A 24,358-nucleotide genomic window follows, 5' to 3' on the forward strand; every position below is an offset into this window, starting at 1 on the left:
CCCGCCCCTGCCGGGCTGGGCCCAATGGGCGGCGGCGCTGGCGGCCCCGCCCCGGCGGGGTCCCGGCCGGCGCCCGCCCGGCCCAGCTGCAGCCCGCGGCCAGGCGCCCAGGGAGCGGCCCGCGCTCGGATCTCTCCCGCCCGCCCGCCCGCTCGCCTCCTCGGGATGGCCGGCTACCTGCGGGCCGCGCGCTCGCTCTGCAGAGCCCCGGGCCCGGCCTGGGCGCCGGCGGCCCTGACAGCCCCCGCCGCGCGGGAGCAGCCGCGGCGCCACTGTGAGTGCCGCGCCGGGGTCCGGGCGGCTTCCCGGGGGGGGGGGGTCAGGGAGCGCGGCCTGCGACGCTCGCGGCCCGGGGGTGGCGGTGTCCGGCGCACAAAGGGCCGGGGGCAGCCTCGCGCCGCGCTCCCCCGCCTGGCGTTTCCGGGACCGCTCCGGGCGCAGGGTTAGGGACTTGAAGGACAGTGACAACTGGTGGCCCGGGCAACCGCCGGCCCTGCGCCTCCAGCTATTCCGGGAGGGGGTCCTGGGGAGGTCCCGTACCTGGAGGGCGTCTCCGCCCTGCGCCCCTGGAGGGACACCGACGACCGAGGTGGAGCTGGAGCGCCCTGCCCGCTCCCGAGCGAGAGGGAGGGTCGCGGCGCGGGCCCTGCTCAGACAAAGGCGGGGAGGGGGAGGCATCCACTTCCCCTTCCTTCTCAGCCAGGCGCGCTTTAATCACTCCTCGCTACCAGGCCCACGTCAGCTATTTTTGGAGCCTTTTGCGCGGCAGCTGAAGGAGAGTCCTTTTTAATTTACCCCTTTTGTTTGGCTGCTCCCCCACTTTGCCTTCGTGCTGCACTTGAGGCTCCATCCTGGGGCCAGTCCTTGGCTCGGCTCGCCGTTTCTTGCTGGCCGGCCTATGCCCTCGCTACCTGGCTCCCCCCGCCGGGGAGACCTGGCAGCCCGCGCAAAATGTCCCTCTCCAGAATCGTCCCCACAGCTTCTGGGGTACCCTCGGCTCCCTGCTTAGGAAAGAAGACAGCAGGACTTGGCCTGAGCCTCCGTTACCAATGCGAGCTGCCCTGCCTGGCATGTGGGCACTGGCCTGACCCTCACACTGGCTCCCCAACCCACCTACAAAAGGCAGGGAACAATGTCGGTCCCTTGGCCCTGTCTGATGCCTGTTGCCATGGAAACCCGTATCCCGACCTGGCCACAAGCCCCTCTGGGGACAGCCAGGGGAGTGAGGAAGAGGGGGTGGGGCCCACCCGGCTTGGCCTGGCCGGAGGGTGTAATCCTTAACCGAGCAGCTGACCGGAGGGGGCGGGGAGGAGAGAAAGGGCTTGGGTCCCAGCCCCACCCCCCTGCCAAGGAGAAAGGGGCATGTCTGCTTTTGTACTTCTGGGATCTGTCTCTAAGCAGGGCAGCCCTGCAACTCCAAGATTCCAAGTGTCCCAGACCCTAAAGATTCCCATATGGCACCACCTTCAGCAAAATATGGTGGAAGTTAGATACATTCCCCAGTTCTCCCTTTTTTTCTGCATTGATGGTAAAAAAAAAAAAAAGCAACAAAACAAAACCAAAAACCAACAAAAAGCACACACAAACAAGAAAACAAAGCCTCTTTTGGGGTCTGAATTTGGATACACACAAAAGAAGCAGTCAGTTGGAGGTCCTTCCAGAAGTCCCTGTGTGGTTTGGTTATTAATGGGAAAAATGCTTGGTGTTTGAGTTGGGTATTAAACTACACAGTTGTGACTCTGCCAGCTTGTTACCTGGCAACGCAGCTGGAGAAAGAATACTTGGCATTCCCCTTGATGACAAGGAGAGAATATTTTTGGGCTGAAACAGTCCTATGTCTTTGCTGCCTGGTAATTCCCACATGCGTCTCTTTCTCACTTTGCAACTCCATAGGCCTCCTGCAGCTTGGGGAAGTAGAGGCAGGCTCTGCGAACTGTGCCATGGGAGAATTACTTACCCAGCCTTTCTTTACTCCACGCCTAGCCCAGAAACCTAATTCTTGCCCCTTAACTTTTCAAGTCTTTTAGCCACCTGAGATAAGACCCCAGCTGCTCCGCTAGAGTGGTTCTGGGTGGTTGTGTTTAGGGATTGAGGCCTGCCCCTAAATCTTCCGTGCAAGGTGGAGGCCTCTTGGGCTGATTCCATTCCGAGTATGAGGAGCTGGAAACTGCTCTCTGCTTCCTGGAAGCCGGGGTCTGTGGCCTTCCCAGGGGTATGTGCTCTGTAAATCCACGTTAGGAATACCAGCAGATTGTAATATTAAGGGTTGTAAGCTTCTCCAGGGCACGGAGCCCATTTCCGGAATCGTCCCCACAGCTTCTGGGGGACCCTTAGCTCCCTGCTTGGGAGAGAAGACAGCAGTCAGGACAGGACTTGGCCCAAGCCTCTGTTGCCAGTGCGAGCTGCCCTGCCTGGCATGTGGGCACTGGCCTGCCCCTCACACTGGCTCCCCAGCCCGGCTACAAACGGCAGGGAACAATGTGGGTCCCTTGGCCCTGTACCCAGTACATCTGGTGCAGTCTGCTGGTAAGAACCCACCAGCCCCTGTGGGGCGGAGCTTCCAGGGGGGTAGGGGAGGGAGCACATTCATAGAAACAGGAGGTGAGGGCAGGGCAGCCCTGACCACAGACCAAGGTGCTCTTAACTTGACCTTCATTTGTGCCTTTCATGAATGTTTTGAGCTCCTACTGTAATGCCAGACACCACGCAAGATGCTGAGGATAGAGCTGGGAACAAGACCAGCAAAGATTCCTGCCTTATGGAGGGGACAGGCAGTGAATAAGACAGATGTGGACTCGTGTGATATACGGTCACAAGACCTAGGGACAAGAAGTCAGCAAGGAAGCTGTGAACGTGGAAGTGAGGATAGGGCAGCGGAAGAGACCTCAGTGAATGAAGCAGGCCATTTAGGTACAGGGAACAGGGACCTGCAGGTGCTGAGGCCGTGATGGAGGAGCAGAGAGGACGGTGCCACGCTGGCTTAGCGTGCGCCATGGAGAGTGACGGGAGTGAGGGCCGGCAGTGGGGCTGTGGAGGGCATGTAGGCCATTTTTAAGGACTTTGGCCTTTAAGTGAAAGGGGAGGCTTTGTACGGTGTTAAGAGGATTGTCATGAACTGATTTACATTTTATCTGGCTTCAGGGACCTGGTGGGAGGCTACAGACATAATCTGGCAATAAAAAGTGATGGCCTGGACCCGGATAGTGGCACTGTGGGTGGTGATTAGTGGTTGGGTTCTGGCTGTAATTTGAAGGTCTGGGTGTATCTTGTTGGTTTGGATGTAGGTGTGAGAGAAAGGGAGGAGTGAAGGATGACACCACAGAAAATACTGGAATCTTTTCCAGAATTGCTGTCCTGCCTTCTTGAGCGCCTAGGAATTGGGGCCTTTCCCACTTCCTGATCCTTCTCTGGGACATGCTGACCGAGCAGCCTCTCTGCTGAGAGCAGCGTGGGTAGGAGTGCGGAGAAAGCAGTTATGCTTGGGGCCTGCGCCCAGGGAGGGACCTCCAGCCTTGAGCTGGGAGTGGTGAGCAGATCCCCAAGCCAGGGATGGGCTTTGCAATCCTTATTCAGTGCTGGGTGCTAGGAGCCCCAAATGGGGAATAGAGTTGGCCTAATGGGCGTCTTGTGGCTGGTATAATTCCACCCTGCACTCCTGCCAGAACAGTTGTTGTGTAGTGCGTTGTCTGAAGATTCACAGTGGCTGTCACTCTGAGGTTTTCAGGGAGGCCTAACTGCTGCTTGTATTTCAGGTCTCTGTCACCACTTGTCTCCCAGACCAGGGCAGACCATGGTGGGGTCTCCACCATGTAGGCTGAACAGCAGACAGGGGTCTCGAACTCCAGTGCCCCGGCGCCCTCTGGAGGGCACATGGCAGGCCTGGACTGTAGGGAGATGCCACCCTCAGCCACCCTCAGCCCAGCCAGTCCTCGCTGTGAGTGAGTGTCTGCTGCATATCTTGATTTTTCGTAAAAATCTCCTGCTTTTTTTGACTGGTTTAAGTGTTTATTATATTTATTTATTTTTCATTTTGGTAAAATGTAACAATTTATCACCTTAACCATTTTTAGGTGTATAGTTCAGTAGTGTTAAATATATTCACATTGTTGTACAACCATCACCACCATCCATCTCCAGCTTTTCATCTTGCAAAACTGAAACTCTGTACGTGTTAAACCGCTCCCCATGGTCTCCTCCCCCCAGTTTCTGGCAACGTCAGCTCTAGTTTCAGTTTCTATGAATTTGACTATTCTAGGCACCTCGTGTAAGTAGGATCACACAGTATTTGTCTTTTGTGACTGGCTTATTTCACTTGACATAATGTCCTCAAGGTTCATCCATACTATAGCATATGTCAGAATTTCCTTCGTTTTTAAAACTGATCACTATTGCATTGTGTGTGTATACAGTAGTCCCCCTTATCTTTGGGGGGGACATTCTGAGATCTTCAGTGGACACCTGAAACTGTGACTAGTACTAAACCCTGTATATGCTATGTTTTTTCCTATATATGCATACCTGTGATACGGTTTAATTTAAAAGTTGGGAATAGTAAGAGATTAACAATAGTAACTAATAATAAAATAGAGCAATTGTAACGATACACTGTAATAAAAGTTATGTGAATGTGGTCTCTCACTCTTTCAAAATATCTTGCTGTACTGCACTCACCTCTGTTCAGACTGCGGTCAGCCTGGGGTAACTGACACGCAGGTAACTGAAACCGTGGAAAGTGAAACCGTGGATGCGGGGGGCTGTACCACATTCTGTTATCCAGTCACCTGTGGAGGGACACTTGGGTGCTTCCGCCTTTTGACCACTGTGAGCAATGCAGCTATGAACATGGGTGCACGTTTATCTGTTGGAGACGCTACTTTCAGTTGTTTGGGTTTATATCCAGAAGTGGAATTGCCGGATCGTATGGTAATTCTCTTCTGTTTTTCCACACTGTTTCCCACAGCAGTGGCACCATTTTACATTCCCACCATCAGTGCTCCCCACTCTCGCCAATACTTGCTGTTTTCTGGTTTTTGGTGGTAGATACCCTAAGGAGTGTGAGGTGACATCCCATTATGGCTTTGATTCGCATTTCCCTAATGATTCCTGATGTTGAGCATCTTTTCATGTGCTTGTTGCACGTCATCTTTGGGGAAATGTCTCTTCAAGGCTTTTGCCCATTTATTAATTTCTTTTATTGTTGTTGACCTCTCCTGATATTTAAAGCTTGGTCACCAATTAATATATATATATATTTTTAGACAAGAGTCTCACTCTGTTGCCCGGGCTAGAGTGCCATGGCGTCAGCCCAGCTCACAGCAACCTCAAACTCTTGGGCTCAAGCAATCCTTCTGCCTCAGCCTCCTGAGTAGCTGGGACTACAGACATGCATCACCATGCCTGGCTAATTTTTTCTCTATATATTTTTAGCTGTCCAAATCATTTCTTTCTATTTTTTAGTAGAGACGGGGTCTCGCTCTTGCTCAGGCTGGTCTCGAACTCCTGACTTTGAGAGATCCTCCCGCCTTGGCCTCCCAGAGTGCTAGGATTACAGGCATGAGCCAACCAATTAATATTTTTTAAAAACTATTACCTGGTCCAAATAAAACAAGTCTGCTGGCCTTGGCTCCATGGCTGTCCTCAGCAGCTCCAGGAGGTTTGCTTGCAGGGAGGTCCTAGCAGTCCTGACTGCTAACAGGGACTACAGCACCGCTTCTGTTTCCTGTGGGTCTCCCCTTCGTCACTGGCTGCCTGAGGGCCGGCGCTGTTGTGTTTAGGCATTTCTGTATCCCAGTGGGAGGAGGTGCTCGGCACCCGGGTGGTGAGTAAATGAGTAGGCCTTGTGGTCCCTGAGCATTTGCCACCTGCATGCACACCAGGGCTGTGTTCCTGACCTTGAACTCCCCCCAGAGGAGGGGTGGCATCCACAGCCCACGGACGGCTGTGCCTGCCTGAAGCGGGAAACAGCGGAGCCCAGGCTGAGGCTGAAACCTGTGAGCTGGTCCCAAATGTGTCTGTCCTGAGGCCTCCTCATTGTGATAGGTTCCATCTTTTACAAATCTGATCAGCTGCCCTCAGATGAACTCAGGGGCGATGCTCCTGCAAACTGTGGTAAACTAGCCCTGCAGCAGCTGGGCAGACTTCCCACTCAAGCTTCAGACCAGGCAAGGGAAGGAATATTGTATCTTGGGTCGAAAATCCTTGTCGTGTCTTGGGAAGGGCAGCAGAGCCAGCAGTGCCCACCTTCTGTTCTCCAGGGAACGAAACGTTTCCAGTCTGTGTTTGCTTTCCGTGTCTGCATCTGACCCACGAGGGCTTCCCGAGGCTGCACGTGAGCCAGGGACCTGGGTTCTGTCTCGCCTCTGACGCAAACCACACTCCCTGGGTCTCATTTTTCTCCCTAAATGATCTCTGAGATTCTTTTCAGATTAAAAAAAAAAAAATCTGTTTACACATCTTTGGAAGGGGAATTGTTTGAGGTTTGGTCACTTGGTTTTGACTGTGCCTCAGTGGCCAGGCCTTTTTAGTTTCTAGGCCCGCTTTGCACAGGCTTCTGTCCCTTGCTGTCACCTAGCAGGTGTCACTTTTTCTGACCCAGTGTTTTCAAGTGAACGTTCTCTTCCTTCGTCTGCTGTGTGTGTCTGGTCTGGGTGACGACAACAGAAGAGTGCCGCCCAGCCGTCCTGCTCCTGCTCCGCGCTGCTTTCGGGAGTGAGTGCGATTGCCCAGTGGCTGGAGGTTTATGTTTTGTGTGCGTTTGTTGCCTACCCGGCAGAAGCGCTTCTTCCTGGGCCGTGGGCAGAAGAGTGGGCCGGCACTCGGTGCCCCTGTCTGCTGCAGGTGGAGGTGCAACAAGCCTTGTCCAAGGCAGCCTGGCTGGCTCATTACATGGGCCGTTTCCTTGAGTTTTCTTTGGAATTTGGGTTCCACGCGGGCGTGGATCCGGCATTCCGAGTTGCGTCCGCAGGTGCCATAAGCCTGTGCGTCCCACTGAATAGGGTCAGGGTCTTCCTCACTCTACTGCAACCTTGGGCGGGTAAGCTGGTCGCTTCTCTGAGCCTTGTTTCCCCACGCTGAAAATGGAGACACTAATACCGCCCTTGGGGTTGTTTTGGGGATTAAATGGGATCACATGTGCAGAGGGGCCGGCGCACCACCAGGCACAGAGCAGGCGCCCAGTTCCTGTCTGTCTGCATCTACTCCTCACTTCAACTAGTCACGGGCTCTCGGGTTGCAAGCAGCAGAGTTAGTGACGCGCTAACCGTGGGAGGATTTTACTGGGGGGACACAGGGTAGCTGATAGAATCGCAAGCAAAACTATTAATATAAAGAACTGAGTCTTGGACAAAAGGGGAGCCTGGGCCACCCTGGGGACTGGTGGCAGGAGCCCCTGGCCAGCCTCTCCCTGATTTGATGTGGGATGAGGCAGCCCAGCTGTTGCCACTGTCTGTGCTGGGCTCCTCTGCCGTCAGATGCCAGGTGAGAGGCTCTGGCCAGACTGGAGCCCTGTAAGGCGTGGGCTGGGCATCTTTCTGGTTGGTTCTACCCAGGCATACTCAGTGGGGGATCCAGGTTCCCCAAGCAGTCAGGGAGCTGCTTCTGCAGAAGGGAGTGGGTGCTGGGACACTGGGCAGCCGGGGCCCTGGCTGTCCATGGTTCCCTGCTTGGTGGAGAGGGGCCCCCCCGACCACCGCCCCAGGGGTGCAATGCATCGTGTGTCCTTGGTTCTAGATGCTGACAAGAGGATCAAAGTAGCAAAGCCAGTGGTGGAGATGGACGGTGATGAGATGACCCGGATCATCTGGCAGTTCATCAAGGAGAAGGTGGTGCCCCTCCCGGAGTGGGTGGCTCTCCAGGCGGGCTGGCCAGACACAGTGTTCAGCCCCACAAGGGCTTCTAGGTCCCCCTGCGGCTTCCTAGGATCCTCCCCCAGTGGACAGCTACAGCCTTCCGTTTGCCCTGCCTTCACGTCTCCACCGCCAGTGGGTCACGAGGCGGCAGGCAGGGGCCGTCCTGGGCAGCCTGCGTCCCCGGCTGGTGCCAGAGCCTGCACATCCCCGTGCGAGCAGCTTCAGGGCCGATGATCCTGTTACTATCTGTCTAGACCCCTGCCTCCTGCCACGCTTCCTTGGGAAGGAGTGAGAGTGGGACGGGGCTGGCGTGCAGGGCAGTGGCCTGGCCTGCAGCTGTGGCGAGCCACCACAGCAAACGGGTCCCAGGTGGCTGCTTGGATGTCCAAAGCTGCCGTGGCCTGGGTCTGCCCGGGGGAGGGTGTTGTCTGCGCTGTGTGCGACCACAGGAGGAAGGCTGAGAACCGCCACTTCCGATTGTAAGGGGCCCAGAGCACTTGGAGAAGAGGGAACCCATCGTATAGAGCGATCTAGATGAAGTTGGGGTTGGGGTTTGGCTGAGTTGGGGGGCCGTGGCGGGGGCAGATGGTCACACAGGGGAAGAGCCGTCTGAAGGGCTGTGGCCTGGTCTGCTGACCCCTCTCCAGAGCCCCAGCCCCCACCAGCTCTGGTTGGGCCCCACTGGGGAGTGGCTGAACCCCAGTGCTCTGCTGCGCCCCTCCACTGGTCCTCCCTCATCCCTGGCCTGACTGGGTGTCCCCTGCCAGGGCCTGCAGGCTTCTCCTCCTGCCCCCTGGTGTCCTGCCCCCGAGTCTGGGCCGTCTGGGCTCATGCCTTGCTCTGGTCCTCTGTCCCCAGCTCATCCTGCCCCACGTGGACGTCCAGCTCAAGTATTTTGACCTTGGGCTCCCAAACCGTGACCAGACCAACGACCAGGTCACCATTGACTCTGCATTGGCCACCCAGAAGTACCACGTGGCTGTCAAGTGTGCCACCATCACCCCCGATGAGGCCCGCGTGGAAGGTGTGAGGGTGTGGGGGTAGGCGGCGGGGGAGGGTCACAGGCCCCCCCACCAGGCTCTCCAGACGGGGGTTAGGGGAGGCCGGCCCTGTCGCTCACCTGGGCACGGGAGGTTGGGAGCCTCTGGAACTGGGGCTTTCCCCAGCCAACTTCACTTGGGGCTGGGGGCTGGGGGTGGGCACCGTGAGGTGACCCCAGTCCCCCTGTGAGTGCCTGGGAGGCAGGGACCCTTAGCGGTCACCGCAGACGAGGCTGGGGGAGGTGTGGTTAAGGGGTTGGCCTCAGGTTCCACGGTTAGGGTGTGGCAGAGCTGAGGCCAGAACCCATGCACGTCTCCTGGCTCCCAGGCCAGTGGTGTTCCTGCTGTGCTGTGTGGCTCTGGCCAGTGGTGGCGTCATCAGTGACAGGGAGGAGGGGGAGGGGGGAAGAGGAGGAAGAAGAAGATAGTGCTGATGCTGTCACAGTAATGATGGCTTCTTTGGGCAGCCCGTCCCTCTGGCCCCCTGGACTGCTTTGCAGGCAGGTTTGCAGACAGACCGTGCAGGGGAGTGCTGGGTGTCAGAGCCTCAGAGACCCCTGGGGAACATTGCTAGTGCCCTCCTGCCTCTGCCTTGGCACTGCCTGCCCTGGTGCTCACGCCGTGGTCTCCGAGAGGTGCCCTCGACCCGGCTGGACTGGCTGCTCTCGAGGGCTCCATGAATGGCCCTGGTGTGTGGATACAGGGGTCGGGTTTGGATAATTCAAGAAAGGATGGCTGAGGAGTTTTCTGAGTTCTCTCTCCCGCCTGCAGTGTGAGGGAGCTAGAAGGAAGCATCAAGATGCATCTGCAAACTCCCTGGGCCTGCCTCTGCCCTGCCAGCTTATCCCTGGCCGGGAAGTACTGGAATCATTTTAGTGCTGAGTTCTTTTCATGTGTTTTCTTTTGTTTCACCTGAACCCTGGGATTTATGGATCCCTATTTTACGGATAGGGAAGTAGAGGGTCACAGCGTCAGTGACTCGGGGTTGTGCCGTCTCCACATTTGATGTGGGAGTAAAAAGGGATGCCAGGCACTAGCACGGGCAGGCCCTGGTCCAGGCTCTTTACCCGTGAGCTCATTTAATCCTCACAGTAACCCCACAGGCTAGGTATTTTATCCATAATTTCATTTTATAGCTCAGGTTTAGCCACTTGTGTAAGCCTCACAGAATTGGCGGGTTCCAGAGCCCACACACTTACACTCCAGACTCTGCTGCCTCCTCTGGGATGATTTTTAGGACCCCTGTCTGGCTGCGTTGTTGCTTGGGGTTCAAGTTCTGGTTGGAAGGTGGTGGCTGCAATGGACCCACTTCATCTCTGTCCTCACAGAGTTCAAACTGAAGAAGATGTGGAAAAGTCCCAATGGAACCATCCGGAACATCCTTGGGGGGACTGTCTTCCGGGAGCCCATCATCTGCAAGAACATCCCACGCCTCGTGCCTGGCTGGACCAAGCCTATCACCATTGGCAGGCATGCCCACGGCGACCAGGTAGGCCCGGGCGGGAGGTGGGGCCCGTGGCCCTGGGCCCCCCAGCTGGAGCCGCTGGCCTGAGCCATCCTCTCATCTCTGCAGTACAAGGCCACAGACTTCGTGGCGGATCGCGCTGGCACGTTCAAGATGGTCTTCACCCCGAAGGACGGCAGCAGTGCCAAGGAGTGGGAGGTGTACAACTTCCCCGCGGGCGGCGTGGGCATGGGCATGTACAACACCGACGAGGTGAGGCCCGGCTCCGCTGCCGCGCCCTCCCCCAGCCTGTCTGTCCGTCTCCGTCTCTGGCTTTCCTTTCTGCTGCGTTGGCCTCGCTCTCAGGCTGTGAAGAGGCAGAAACGGCCACCAGTAGCCCCAGGCTTATCCCTTGCCTGCTTGGCTACTCTGTCAGAAGAGAGCGCCTCTTTGCTCCTAGTTCCGGCAAAAGTGCCAGGCTCGGGTCACATGACCATTCCGAGCCCATCATGAGGCCCTGGGCAGGAGGGCTCTGAGCGGGGAAGCCAGGGACACGGCCCTGGCAGGAGGCGAACGGAGTGGGGGACTTAGCCCTACCCCAGCCAGACGACTGGGGAAGGGGCGGTGCTTTCCGAACCACGGCTGGGGGCTGCTGCCCCTAGGAGTTGGGAGGGAGGTGCGGGACCGGCAGGAACAGTGTGCTCTCTGCACGGAGCTGGTGTGAAGCCGTGGTGTGGAGGGCACAGTGCCATTCCTGGGGGTCTGGGCCTGGCGTTGGGAGACTGGGAGGAGACTGGCAGTCCCCAGGCCAGGGGACCATGCCAGGGCCTCTCTCTTCCCCTGCAGTCCATCTCGGGCTTTGCGCACAGCTGTTTCCAGTATGCCATCCAGAAGAAGTGGCCGCTGTACATGAGCACCAAGAACACGATTCTGAAAGCCTACGACGGGCGTTTCAAAGACATCTTCCAGGAGATCTTTGACAAGTAACAGCCTCTTCCTTTGCTGCATCCCACCGACTCCGCAGCCTTCCCCCACGCTGTCCCCACCATACTGGGGGAGGTCCCAGTGCATTTGGCGTAGCTTTGAGGCGCAGGGAGGAGTCCCCAGCCTGTCAGCCTCCTGCTCTGTCCCCACGACAGCCGCTTTCCTCCCAGGCATTATAAGACAGACTTCGACAAGAATAAGATCTGGTATGAGCACCGGCTCATTGACGACATGGTGGCTCAGGTCCTCAAGTCTGCGGGCGGCTTCGTGTGGGCTTGCAAGAACTACGACGGAGACGTGCAGTCAGATATCCTGGCCCAGGGTACGCTGGGAGGACCCTGCTCCCTGGGGGGACGGACTGTTGGTCTTTGCATTTTCAGACGCTTTTGGTAGAAAACTTCTCTAGTGTAGCAGCAGGACTCATTGCATGGCCCCCTGTAGACAGCAGGGGGCAGGAGCTCCCTGGCATTTGAGTGAAGGAGGACCATGAACTAGGTTTGGACTGGTGTGTTACTGAGGCTGCCCTTAGAGAGAAAGGGGACTCAGGAATTCAAGTCCTAAAGGGCTAGATTGTCAGCCCTGAGGTTCCTGACCCTGGCGGAGCCAAGTGAGGGTTTGGCTCCGGTAGGAAGATGGGATCAGGCAGGACTGGATGCACTTTAAATGACAGGGAATGCTTTTTGCACAGTAAACCTAATGGATGTAGGAGAATATCGGGGAAGATGGCAAACCCCCAAGCCCTAGAGTGTCCTGGAAGACAAACTGGATTGCAGCAGAAAGTGTGGGTGAGGCCATTAGAGAACAGCGAGAAATGGCCTGATTGTGTTGGGAACAAGTGCAGCAGAGGTGGTGGGCGCGGGAAGCCCGCAGGGCGAGGCGAGGTCTCATTACCTTCAGCTTTTCCGCAGTGATCCTCTGGCCAGAGCACTCCCCAGCTAGGACGGGAGCAGGGACAGCCACGGCAAATGAGAGAAAGGCGTGAAAATTAACCTTCAGTGCGTAAGGAATTGCTGTGTGGGCGGGTCCAGGTGAAAATGGCAAAAACTCTCAGACGAACCGTTTTCGTATTGCAGTTGTCCACTTTTTCTTTCTTGGCCTCCACCATCCTTGTTTTGGTGCCACAGGGCAGGGCGGAGGGCTTTGGAAGGCTTAGAGTCCTCAGCAACAGCAGGGGTCACCTGAGTTGACGTCTGCATTTGGGAAAATTTGGAAATGAACCACAAAGCTGGAACCTGGCTTAAAAGAGCAGCGGCAAACATGATTGCTGGGAACTGGCTGGCGGCGGCTTTGTGCCGCTGCTGGAATAAGCCCCCGGTCCTGAGCCGGGCTGGTGGGCAGGCACCGGGAGGCTGCAGGGCTCCTCGGGGTCTCGGGTGTGAAGGTGGGACACAGGCATGTGTTAATGTGCTGACGATAGCCACCCTCGAGTGCCCCCTGCTCTGTGCTGGGCCCTGGAGCCCCTCGGCAGGGCGGAGAAGCCCCAGCCAGTGCCGTCCTCCCAGGCACAGCGGGGGGAGGGCCGTGGAGCCAGGAGCTGAGCAGCTGCGACAGCGGGTGACCAGGGCAGAGGTGCCAGCAGCGAGAGGAAGTCTTTCTGCCCCTCAGGCTTCGGCTCCCTGGGCCTGATGACATCCGTGCTGGTCTGCCCGGATGGGAAGACCATTGAGGCCGAGGCAGCTCACGGGACGGTCACCCGCCACTATCGGGAGCACCAGAAGGTGAGTGTGGCTCGTGTGGCTGCATGAAGCCCCTCTACCCCAAGGGCCCAAAGCCCACGGCCCGAGGGCTGGGAGGACAGCCTGACCAGCCTGGGGTGGGCACCGGTGTCCGGGCAGCCTCCTTGCTAGGCGGCTCGGCTCTTGACACCCCGGTGACCCCTGTCCCCAGGGCCGGCCAACCAGCACCAACCCCATCGCCAGCATCTTCGCCTGGACGCGCGGCCTGGAGCACCGGGGCAAGCTGGACGGGAGCCAGGACCTCATCAGGTGAGCGCCGAGGGACAGGCCCGAGCTGGCCCAGGGCAGGCTCTGGGTCCGGCCCTGCACAGCGGGGGCCTCACTGTGCCCTGTCCCTGCAGGTTTGCCCAGACCCTGGAGAAGGTGTGCGTGGAGACGGTGGAGAGTGGGGCCATGACCAAGGACCTGGCAGGCTGCATCCACGGCCTCAGCAAGTACGTGGCTTGGGGTGGAGGGTAGCATGGCCTTCCGGGACATCGGGGCCAGGTGGGAAGAAGTCGGGGGACCCCTCCTAGAGTCCCCCTCATGAGTCAGCCGGGGGCCTGGGGCAGGACAGGTCCACAGTCCTGAGGGATGGCTCAGGCCGAGCCTCCCTAGACCAGGCCCGGGGAGTTGGTCCCCATCCCTGATGCCGGCTGCTCAGAGCGGCTTTCATCCCCTCCCACATGTCTCCCGGGAGAGCTGGCTCCCAGGTGCCTTGTCACCTGGAAAGGACAGGCTCTGCCAGGTTCCTGCTGAATTCGCGGTGGCGTGGGCCGCTTGGGGAGGTTGTTCCGCAGTCCAGGCTCAGGCTGCGCCCGGGAAGGCCTGGCTGACCGCCCCGGCGAGGCCCGGGCCGGCCCTGAGGCGAGTGGCGTTCTCTCTGCAGCGTGAGGCTGAACGAGCACTTCCTGAACACCACGGACTTCCTGGACACCATCAAGAGCAACCTGGACAGAGCCCTGGGCAAGCCGTAGGAGGCGCTCGCTGCGCGGTGGCCGGGCCGCGGCGGGTCCTCCGCCACGCGGTGGAGGGTGAGCCTCACTTCCCTTCTCTGGAGGCCTTTCCAGGGGACACTTTTTATAAGCGAGATGTTTTTAAAAGTATACATGTGTTGCCCCTCACGGTGACGTGAGGCAGGAACAGTGTGTTTTACCTCAGCCAGTCGGTATGTTTTGCATACTGTAATTTATGTCGCCCCGGAGCACATGGTGCGTATTTAGCTACTAAAAAGCTCTTCACAAAACCGTCTGCCGTGTTTGTCCCCGAGAGGAAGGAGGCAGAGGGCCTCCTACAGCCGGCAGGTCCCACCAGGGACAGACTGCAGACTGGCGCACCTAGGAGGGGCCCCCGCAGGGGCAGGAGGGCAGGGGGCCGGGAGCCCCTGTGTTCTGCAGGAGCAGCTTGGGGTCCACCAGGACTCTGGGGGCGCAGGCTTGCGGGTTCCCGGGGTTCCCTAGCACGATCCAGTCCGTAGTCCAGTTCTGCACCTTGGCACTGGATGGCTTCCCGGCAGGTCCCGCAGGTAGACAGCAGGTCCCACCTGGCATCGTATGTCCTCTCCTCCAGGCCCGTCTGGGCTCTGCGGGGCGCGTGCGTGTAACCGGGGCCGCCTGTCTTCCTGGCCAGCGGTTCCCACACTTGGGTTCGTTTTCACCACACTTTGGCAAAACCAGAAAAGTCAGGTCATAAAAAGTTGCTCTAAAACTACCTATATTCAATTTAAAGGACTGTCCTCTCTCTATGCAGTGATCCTCCTCCACTTGTTGATGTTACAATGTCCAGGGGAACAGTTGTGTAATCTTTATAAAGTCCTTTTCCTAAATACTGGGGGGACTCCCATGGCTTCTGAAACCCGACAGTTGGAACCAGCGCCGCGGACTGCAGCGGCTTTGGGATGGGCTCCTGCCCCCTCACACCGCAGCCCCTTCCTCTTCCTCAGTCACCCCTCAAGCCCCCAGGCCGTAGGGAAATGCTGGCTCTGGCTTCCTGCCTCCTCTTGCCTGTCACCAGCAAAGGGCTGGCAGCCGCCCCGAATGCAGCCTCTGAAGCCCAGTCTGGTACTGGGAGCTGGCCCCTGTCCTGGGGCCCTGGCCCTGCAGGTAGCCCCTGCAGTGCAGAGGTTGGTCTCAGCCCCCTCCATTCCCGGAAGTGACCCTACAGCGTGGGGCCGGGAAGCCTTGCCGGGAATTCCTTGGGGGGGGGCGGGGAGTGAGGCCCACCTCCCCAGGAGCTGGGGAAAGAAGCATTTGCAGTCACCTCACTAAAGAATATTCATTTATTTATAATTATTGCTAAGTAAACTTCTCTTTTAAACAGGAACATAAAAACACAGTAGGGCTTTGCACAAGTGGAATTTCTAAACAGTTGGTTTGTATACACGTCAAAATAAGTTAGAATGGAATCGTCCAGGAGTTTCCAAGTCACCCGAGAGGCTGCAGGCCTCTTTTGAGAAGGTTGGGAGGGGCAAGGACAGGGGCCTTGCCAAGACCACCCCCAGCTCAAACCATGAGTTGTGCTGTTTCCTCCTCTGAGCGCTGCCCAGGTCCAAGGCACAGGGCAGGGGCGTTCAAGTATCAAACCTCGCAGAGGGCCGGTGCTGACGGCGGGGCTGGGGGGGGAGGAGAGCCCCCGCGGGGGCCAGACCTTCTCCCTGCGGTTTCCAAGACCGAGGCCACTGCGCTGGCAGGGGGGAGGAGGAGGAGGAGGAGGAGGAGGTACAGGGTTCTTTTTGGTACCAGGGAAGAAAGAGGTTGTGGGAAGAGGTAGTTTGCAGGGGATGATGCCTTCTGCTCAGCAGGAGAAAATGTCTTGTACAGTGACGGGGTCACTGCCACCTGAGGGTCGTCATGGCGGGCACCTGGGAGGCCGAGAGGCCTCGGGGTCTGGGGAGCCACACTTGGGCCACCTTGTCCACCCCTCAGTCCTGATCACAGTCACCCCGAGGCCTGGCTTGGTCCTTTGCTTAAGGATACGGCCTTCCTTGTGGGTAGCTGTATTTCAAAGTGGTTCCCCCCACCCCAGCTGTGTCCCCTCCTGGTTTTTGGGCTGAAGCTGGTAGCTTCAGCTGAAGCTGGGCCTTTGGGGACAGCCCTGCCTGTCCCTCCCCACCAGGGCCTCAGGAGGCAAGTGGGTGGGAGTCAGGGCCCTGGATTCCTGAATGTGCTGTTGCACTGCCCTGGACCTGCAGTCCTTGTCCTCGGCTCCAGGGGCAGGAGCTGGCTTGGGGACAGAGGGAAGACAGCAGGTGAGCCAGGGAGCGAGCTGGTGGCCGAGCAGTCAGCGGCCCTGGCCACCAGGATGGTGCACAGCCAGTCGGCCTCCGGAGGGGGCCCGGGCAGGGTGCAGGGCTGCCCGGCCTTCCAGGCAGGCGGCTGCACCTCCAGGGCCGGAGCAGCAGTCCCCATGGAGCCCCCAGCCCAGCCAGGCTGCTCTCGGCAGGGAGCATGAAGCACACACAGCACACGAGAAAGCTTACGTTTGGAAAAAGAAATGCGTCTCCATCAGAAAAGATAATAGGTGACACAGAATTGGAAAGAAAAAAATAAATTACCTTCAAAATACTCCCATTTGGTCAAAAAAAAATTTTCCCCCCTCTATGGTCTTCATTTTCCTTTTCAAATATGTTGCTCTTTCCTGGGGGCCAGCTAGCTCTGGGCTGCCCCACCCTCAAGATACTTACCAATGAGAAACGACTTTCGTCCCCCTTCCCCCCACAGGTGGTCCCTGGCCTCCCCTGACGACAGCCCCTCTGGGTCCCTGCTGATGCCCTCCTGCCCTGCCCCCTTGCCCAAGGGCCGCCTCCTGATTTCATTAGTGTGTGCCCGGTGCCAGGCATGGCCCGGCTGTGTTCACGGCGGGGACCCTGGCCGGTGCTCCAGCTCAGGACAGAACTGGATGACATTTGTTGACACCAATTTAGGGACACCCACTTCCAGATGGGGTTGCAGGGCAGGGCCTTCTGAGGGTGGGCTAGGAGGGCATCAGCTGGGGGCTGGGCTCCCCCTGCCGCCCAGTGGGCCAGGGTGGGGGCCGCATGCAGGCCTGGCTGAGGAGCATGTGGGGGCACCAGGAGGTAGAAGGCGGAGGGCCCTGCCTGGCTGCCGGGACAGGCTGGGGAAGGGGTGGAGGTTGGGGGCAGTGCTGACCCGAAGGGGAGCTCAGACACCCCTAGAGGCAGGGGTTGGTTAAGGAGAGAGACAGGTGTGGCTCAAGTGATCTCCTCCTCCGAGTCAGCACCCCTGAAGAGCTCTGCTGGGCCTGGAGAGATCCCGAGAGCCTGTGCCTTTGTGACCTGTCCCCAGCGGCCCCGTTTCTCCCACCCTCCCCTGGCAGCAAGCCAAGGAGACCAGACCCGGGCCTCCTGCGTTACCTTCCCTTGCCAGGATGCCGTTACCTTCCCTTGCCAGGATGCCGGGGCCAGTAGTACAGTCTCCGTTTGGTCTAAAGGTCCCTAGTGGTGCAAATGACTCCGGGAGGCGGGGCAGTAGCTCCTTTCTCAGCGGCAGGCGGTGCAGCCTGCAGCCGGGCCTCACCCTACGCCCCCGCCCCGCGCCCCGGCCGGGGGGCCCAGCTTGCGCTATAGCACGTTGTAGTAGGCCATCTCCTTCATGGCCTGCTCGGTGAGGACGCTGGCCTCGGCCCCGCTGTCCACGCCGGCGTAGGTGTAGGCGTTGTCCTCGAAGTCCTCCATCTCCTGCTGGCTGTCAAGCTCGGAGGGGTCAGCGCCCGTCAGCTCCATCATGGGGTCTGCAAGAAAGGGGCACAGTTAGGCCCGGGTGCCGCCGCGTGGGAGGAGCCAGTCACCGCCATGCAGGAAGCAGATGACCTTTTTAAAGAAAAGCCTTCCCAGTTATTGCCTCCAGAGGGTTCTCAGCTGCCTCTCAGCCTTCCCGGGACGCCTGAGGCTCCTGTGGCTTCTCAGATGGGTTGACCGGCAACCCTGACTGTGCACTGGGGGCAGGTGCCGCCGCGCGGGCCCCTGCAGGCCTGGCCTCGAAGTCTTTGGGTCACGCTTCCATTGCCCCTTCTAAGTCAGTGAGCCCTACCTCTCTGCAGTGTTTCTCACTGGTCCCCTTGCCGCGTGAAAGCCCTCTGCAACATCACGTCTCTGCAAAGCACTCATTTAGCACCTGCTGCATGCAGGGCACTTCACAGCCCTCTTCTCTTCGGGGGCTCACAAGCCCTTTTAGCAGATGCAAAGGCCGAGGTTCAGAGAGGTTAATCCACTTGCCAAAGGTCACCCAGTAAGTGCTGCTGGTTCGAGCCCCCGTGCTGCTCTGGCTCAACTCGTGGGAGGGAGCCGTTTCTCCTCGCCCATCCTGGCGGCCTCTGTGCTTCCCACCAGCTCTACCCAGTACCCCTGGGCCCGGCTCTCCAAGGACAAACACGCACCCAAGGTAGGTTCACGAGGACACATGAGGCCAAAATGCTTAAGAGACCTCTTGTAATTTTATCAAGTTGCAATTTTGTTACAAAGATCTGGGGGCCCCGGGAGGCTGGCTGGCCGGGACTGCGGCTGCCCCATGTGCACTCTGGCCCTGTCCACTGAAAGAGATATGTGTAGCAGCACCCTGTCCTCCACTCACTCCATGCCAGCAGTGTCACCCCAGCTGTGACAACCAAAAATGTCTCCAGACATGGCCAGATGTCACCTAGGGGCACACTCACCCCTAGCTGAGAACCAGTGCTCTAAAGGTAATCCCATCCCTTGCCAATTAGTGTGGTTCAGGAATAGGAAGGTGACCCAATCCTGGCCAGGGAATCACGAGGAAAGGCCTGCTAGTAAGTTCTTAGGGTGTTCTCACGGGTTTAAAGAGCTCAGGGGAGCAGGCTCTCACCCTCCTACTGAATGTGGACAAGGAAGCACATTGCCCTGATGGCCATTGGCAGCCATCTTGTGACCATGAGGAAAAAACCACAGCTACTGCTGTGGACAGAGGAAGCCCAACCGTGATGTCATTGTTGAGAGCTGAATCAGCCAACCCCGAAGATGGCCTAGACTTCAAGTCATTTCTTAATCTGCGTCCTTATTGTGTAAGCCAGTCCGAGCAGCAGCTGTTACTTGTGCCCATGGCATCCAATGCCCTGTGAGTCTTCCTGACAAAGCCGATTGTACCAAATCTTACAGGCTGGGCTGTTTCTTCCTCAAATCTTAAAGCCGCAACCTCATGCTATACAGCTGGTTATAAGACTAAGCTAGATAAAGCACCCTGAGAAAACAGCCCCCTCTGGATCTCTGCATGCCGCCCCCACTTTATTAAGTCTATTGGTCTTGCCCAGTTGGCCCCAAAGAATAGTCTGTGCCACTTTTTACGTGAACATCGATCCACCTCTCCAAATTAGAGCCCCAGAGTTTGCTAGGTGGTTCCACTTAGGATGTATACTGCCTTCCTCCTGCGTCACACCTGGCTTCTCAGACCACAGCTCTATGTGAGAGGAGCTCCAGCTATTCCAGGGCCGACGGCCCCCGCTCCCCACTCATCCGGTGCAGGAAGGAAGAGAGCAACCTAAGCATCCCTGGGCAGACTCCATACGGAGAGAGCTGGCACCATAATGGTCCCTGGGAATGAGGTGTGCAAAGACAGTCTTTTTTTTGTTCCTCAAGGGGATTTTCTGGTAAAAACCAGAAAACCTACTAGACAAATTCTAAAAGAGCTGTGACACTGACAGTCTTTTGATGGCCCAGTTATTTCCAAAACGGCAAAGTCTGTTCTGGTCCTTCCTGGCGGGTTAGCTGCAGGGCAGGTCCACTAGAGCAGCCGTTCTCAAACTCTCCTGCAGTGGAATCACCCAAAGTGCTTAAAAAAAAATCCTGATTCCGGCTCACATTCCAGATCACTTACACTCAAATCTCTGGAGTCCAGATTCAGGCATCAGCGTTTTAAAAATCCCTCAGGTGACTCCCCACAAGCAGCCAATTTGAGAGCCAGTCCATAGAGGCTAGATCAAAGGTTCTCCAAGGGAGGTCCCTGAACCCGGGAACCTCTTGGAAATGCAAACCCTCAGGCCCCACCCTCAGAATCAGCAGCCCTGGGGGTGGGCCCAGCCACCTGGTCAGCAGCCCTCTGCCCTAGTTCAACTCCTCTCAAACTTCACTGAGCACAAACCGGCCTGAGGATCTGTCTGAAATGCGATTCTGACTCAGCAGGTCTGGAGTGGCGCCAAGAGGCTGCATTTTTAGCAAGATCCCAGGTGATGCCCATGTTGCTGGTCCTCCAACCACATTTTGAGTAGCAAGGAGGCTACAGAGAGCATCTATGTGCAGCCAACAGGGTTTCATTCTCACCTACTGGAAGCAGCTTAATAGACAACTGAAAAACAAAACAGCAACTGAGACAAGGGTTTCTGCCACAAAAGCCAGGCCATTCACTGGTCAGCTGCTCCAGAGCCAGTCAGGGCAGCTGTAGCCGGCCCCCAACACCTGCCTGGTTTCCAGTAAATAAGCCCCTATGGCCAGTCAACTCACCTGGGCACTGCCGAGGCCCGTTCCCAGCTAGCGTATCTCTGAAGGAGCACCAAAATAGCTCCAAACTGGAGAAGAAGCCTTCTTGAAATGCTATCACCTCCCTCCTGCCTGTAGAATAGCTAAACCACCGCCTCCCCACAATGAGGCCAGAGAGATCAACTGTTAGCTCTATTGTGGTCTGACGTAAGTGCTTTTAGTACTGACCGGTGCTGGAGGGAGAGGCTATTGCTAACACTTGGGGATGTTTTATAACAAACAGCCTCTGAAACTTTTATCAACTTCTGGGGTATACGATCTTGTCTGGAAATTTCTCCTGGATCTTAATGACAGGACAATCTGACCCTCTCCTGAATGTGTGGGTTACTTTCTCTTTGGCAGGCACTGTGAAGAGCATGACTGCTTGTGTTACACTCTTTGCCTTGGCTGCTGGGAACCTCAGAGCTCCCCTCTGCATGTCCATCAGCCCTCCCATGGTGTACTTGGAGTTGTGACTTCACCTAGCTCTCCCTTATCTTTCCAGCTGCCATTTTTTCCCTTTTATTACTTTCTTTCCCATCCACTTATTTTAAATGTTATGTCATGGTAATGAGGTAAAGCGTCACCTCCTATGTGTTGTGATCTTGCCCGAGTTACCTAACTTTCCTGTCCTTCAGTTTCTGCATCTGTAAAACGGGGATAACAGAGCTAACCTCACTTTGAGGATCACGTGAGTTAATAAAGGCCTGGCACACAGTTAGCACTCAATAAATGTTAGTTATGATTTTTATTATTATTGTTTATGTGAGCCCATTGAAGTCCTTTGAAGAAGACATAAATATCCCATCATTATCGCCATGATGGCCCTGCAGGGCACCCCCCTCTCCAGGCCTGAGCCCACCCTAATGAGGTCTCAGTCTTGGCCAGCCTCCCCCCTCCCTTAACCGGACAGGCAGCTCCTGCGTGCGCCATGTTGGTGTCATTCCTGCTCTGTCCATTGCGCATGGCCCACCCACCTTGGCTGTCCAGGCCGATGTCCATGACGCCATGCTTGACCTTCATGTGCCGGCTCAGGTTGCCCTTGAGGTTAAACTTGCTGGAGCAGTAGGGGCACTTGAAGGGCTTGCTGCCTGCGTGCAGGTGCATGTGGCCCAGCAGGTTGTACATGCGGTTGAAGGACTTCCCGCACACCTGCAACACACCAACCCGGTGCCATTAGCCTGCGAACAGCCCGCCTTCCCCAGACCCCCAGCCCACTCCCACCTCCGTGGCCAGGCCACAGTCCCATCAGCATGGACAGTGCTCTCCTTATCCTTTTCTGTGTGACTCCAGAAGCCCATGGGGCAGAGAAACAAGCCATCCCCTGCTGGGCATTACTCTTGTGGGTCTGCCCTGCTCTCTGAGCTGGAGTCACCGCAAACTCAGACCCAGCTCGGATCCCCAGCGGCACTGAGTCCCAGGCCTGGGCTTTCTCTGTGGCTGCACCGTGACCTTCACTCTGTCCCCAGTTCTCAAGAAACACAACATCAGCAGCTTTTAGGATCTGAACCCCCCCTGCCCACCCCAAAGCCCAAAGCCCAAAGCCCAGGCTAAGTTTCACCCAGCCAGGGCTCCCCTTGCCCGCACTGGCTATGCAGCGCTCGGTGGGCCGCAGCCGCCGCAGTCCTGCAGACACCAGGCTACCCGTGACGAGGGCGTGGCCCCGGGCCCGCGGCCTCGTACCTTGCATTTGAATGGCTTCACGGGCGAGTGTACAATCATGTGTGTCTTGAGGGTCTGCTTCTGCACAAAGGTTTTGAAGCAGATGTGGCACTGGTAGGGCCGGACGCTGGTGTGGATCAGCATGTGCCGCTTCATGTTCGCCTGCAGGGTGAACTCCCGGCCACACACCTCGCACTTGAACTCCTTCACGCCCTGCGGGGGGAGGGGTGATGGTCAGGGCCGCACAATGGGCGCAGCCTCCGGAAGTGTCCCTTGGTGGGGGGGGGGGTGGCATCACACAGGCACAGCTCTGGGCAATGTCTCTTTCCAGGGGGATTCTGAACAGCCACCACTTGTCTAAAGTCACTGGAAGGACGTCAGGGCAGGACCACTTCCTCCGGGGAAGCCTTCCAGCAACAGGCAGACAGGGGCCGTGCCTCGCTGCTCCTGTCCACACGCCTGCTGTCTGCTGCCCCCAGGGTGGTCACGCGCCCAGGTCGGCACCAGCACGCCGAGGCAACCGCGTGCTCACTCATTCATTCAGCAACCGTTTACTGGGCACCCGCTACAAGCCAGCACCATGCTAGGCACCAGGGCTCTGGGGTCAAGACACGCAGTCTCTGTCTGGTGTCTGTGACCGTTTCATCAGTCCGAGGACGTATATATTATGTTGACCCTCAGTGCTATCTCTCGGTGTTCTGTTTGGTTCACGGAACCCTTTGAGAATATGATTAAAGCTATGGACACCCCAGGAAAAATGACACGTAGGTCTGCGTAGAATTTCAAAGGTTCTCAGGCCCCCAGAGCCCATCCACTGACCCCTTGAGAGGGTGTTTTCCAAACCTCCCTGGCGGTAAGAGCCACCTGCCGTCTTGCCCAACATGCAGCCTCCCGGGCCCTTCCCAAGAGTCCAGTTCCAGGGGGCTAGGAACGGCCGGGAGCATTTATGCTCAACAGCGCCCCCGCGGGATTCTCATCTCTGATGGATTTGGAACACTCGGTCCCAGGCCGGGGTGGGGAACCTGCAGCCTTCTGATTTCAAGGTTGCTCTTTTTCAAGCACCGAAGGAGGCAAGAAAAGCTTTATCTTTCTCTGCTGCACCCCTTTTAATAAAAAGATTTGTCCTGTAAAATTTGGATTCAGTCAAAAGGCCACACTCAAGGATCCAGAAGGCCACATGTGGCCCCAAGGCCGCGGGTTCCCCACCCTGCTCCAGGGGAAAACCCTCTGGTTTGGACGTGAACATGCTTTTCTATGGTCTGAGGTGACTCCAGAGCAGGACAGGGTGCTGCGTACAGAAGGTGTCCAATTTAGTGTCCAGGGAGGAAAGTTAGAATAAAAGTTGGAAACTGTTTTCTCTTTGCTGAGTAAGTCATTTAGTAGGAACCCAATGGGACAGCTGTGGTCACAGCTGCTGTCTCACTACTTGTTTGGTACAAGTTTTGCATGTACGTACATACGTACGTATGTATACATGCATGTAAGTATGTATTTAGTTAGTTATTTTTAGAGATAGGGTCTTGCTCTGTCACCTGGGCTGGAGTGCAGTGGCTTCACCACAGATCACTGTAACCTTGAGCTCCTGGGCCCAGCAATCCTTCCGTCTCAGCCTCCCAAGCGGTTCGGACTACAGATGTGTGCCACCATGCCTGGTAAATTTATTTTTATTTATTTTTTGTAGAGATGGCAGCCTCACTACGTTGCCCAGGCGGGTCTCGAACTTCTATCCTCAAGCGATCCTCCTGCCTAAGCCTTCTAGAGAGTTGAGATTACAGGCATGAGCCACCATGCCTGGCCTGTATTGTAATTTAATAGTTCCCGTGTCTATTTCTCTCAGCAGACGGGCTGTGTCTCATTTCATACCCGCGTGACACGTTGCAGATGGGTATGACCACCAGGGGGCCCTGCCATTCAGAAGTTTACTTTACAAGCACATGATGTGCATATGGTACACATTTAGGCTGATGATAGGTATGTTTTTGATTTTATTAGCCTTTGATTTTTGCTTTCAGCCTTTCTTCACGGTACTATTTATCTTTTAACACTCTAGAGTTGTGGGGATTTTTAAGTCTGACAGTAGAGGAGAAAGATGGCAAATACATATTTTTATATAGCTCGTATGCTATCACCCTCCACTCTCATCCTTTGCAGACATCAACAATCAATCACACGGTTTTACTGCC

At 56.9% G+C, this 24,358-nt stretch overlaps 2 protein-coding genes, 1 long non-coding RNA gene and 1 other non-coding gene across 5 annotated transcripts in view; 2 read left to right on the top strand and 2 right to left on the bottom strand.

Moving 5' to 3' along the window:
- Positions 1 to 16: 16 nt before the first annotated feature.
- On the top strand, positions 17 to 14,276 carry IDH2 (isocitrate dehydrogenase (NADP(+)) 2). The gene is made up of 11 exons (XM_045561701.1): positions 17 to 274; positions 7,729 to 7,820; positions 8,706 to 8,871; positions 10,216 to 10,376; positions 10,461 to 10,604; positions 11,178 to 11,314; positions 11,486 to 11,637; positions 12,921 to 13,033; positions 13,203 to 13,300; positions 13,393 to 13,485; positions 13,920 to 14,276. Exons 1-11 carry the CDS (start codon positions 25 to 27, stop codon positions 14,005 to 14,007), a joined length of 1,494 nt encoding a protein of 497 aa, XP_045417657.1. The 5' UTR covers positions 17 to 24; the 3' UTR covers positions 14,008 to 14,276.
- Positions 14,277 to 15,294: 1,018 nt separating this feature from the next.
- ZNF710 (zinc finger protein 710) overlaps positions 15,295 to 24,358 on the bottom strand; it is a 68,802-nt gene continuing 59,738 nt past the window's right edge. For both annotated transcript variants that reach the window (XM_045561699.1, XM_045561700.1), the window contains exons 3-5: positions 22,197 to 22,388; positions 21,491 to 21,665; positions 15,295 to 17,779 (exon numbers count right to left, since the gene is read on the bottom strand). In XM_045561699.1, the coding sequence (XP_045417655.1) occupies positions 17,610 to 17,779; positions 21,491 to 21,665; positions 22,197 to 22,388 (537 nt within the window). In that variant the 3' untranslated portion in view covers positions 15,295 to 17,609. The remainder of the gene's footprint in view (positions 17,780 to 21,490; positions 21,666 to 22,196; positions 22,389 to 24,358) is intronic.
- Positions 18,503 to 21,267, top strand: LOC123645130. Its single transcript, XR_006737417.1, has 2 exons — positions 18,503 to 19,603; positions 20,877 to 21,267. It is a non-coding gene; the product is annotated as an uncharacterized LOC123645130 (long non-coding RNA).
- Positions 19,637 to 19,698, bottom strand: LOC123645342. Its single transcript, XR_006737525.1, has one exon. It is a non-coding gene; the product is annotated as a U7 small nuclear RNA (small nuclear RNA).

Source organism: Lemur catta, chromosome 9 (assembly GCF_020740605.2).
Source record: "Lemur catta isolate mLemCat1 chromosome 9, mLemCat1.pri, whole genome shotgun sequence".
NCBI classification, from domain to species: domain Eukaryota; kingdom Metazoa; phylum Chordata; class Mammalia; order Primates; family Lemuridae; genus Lemur; species Lemur catta.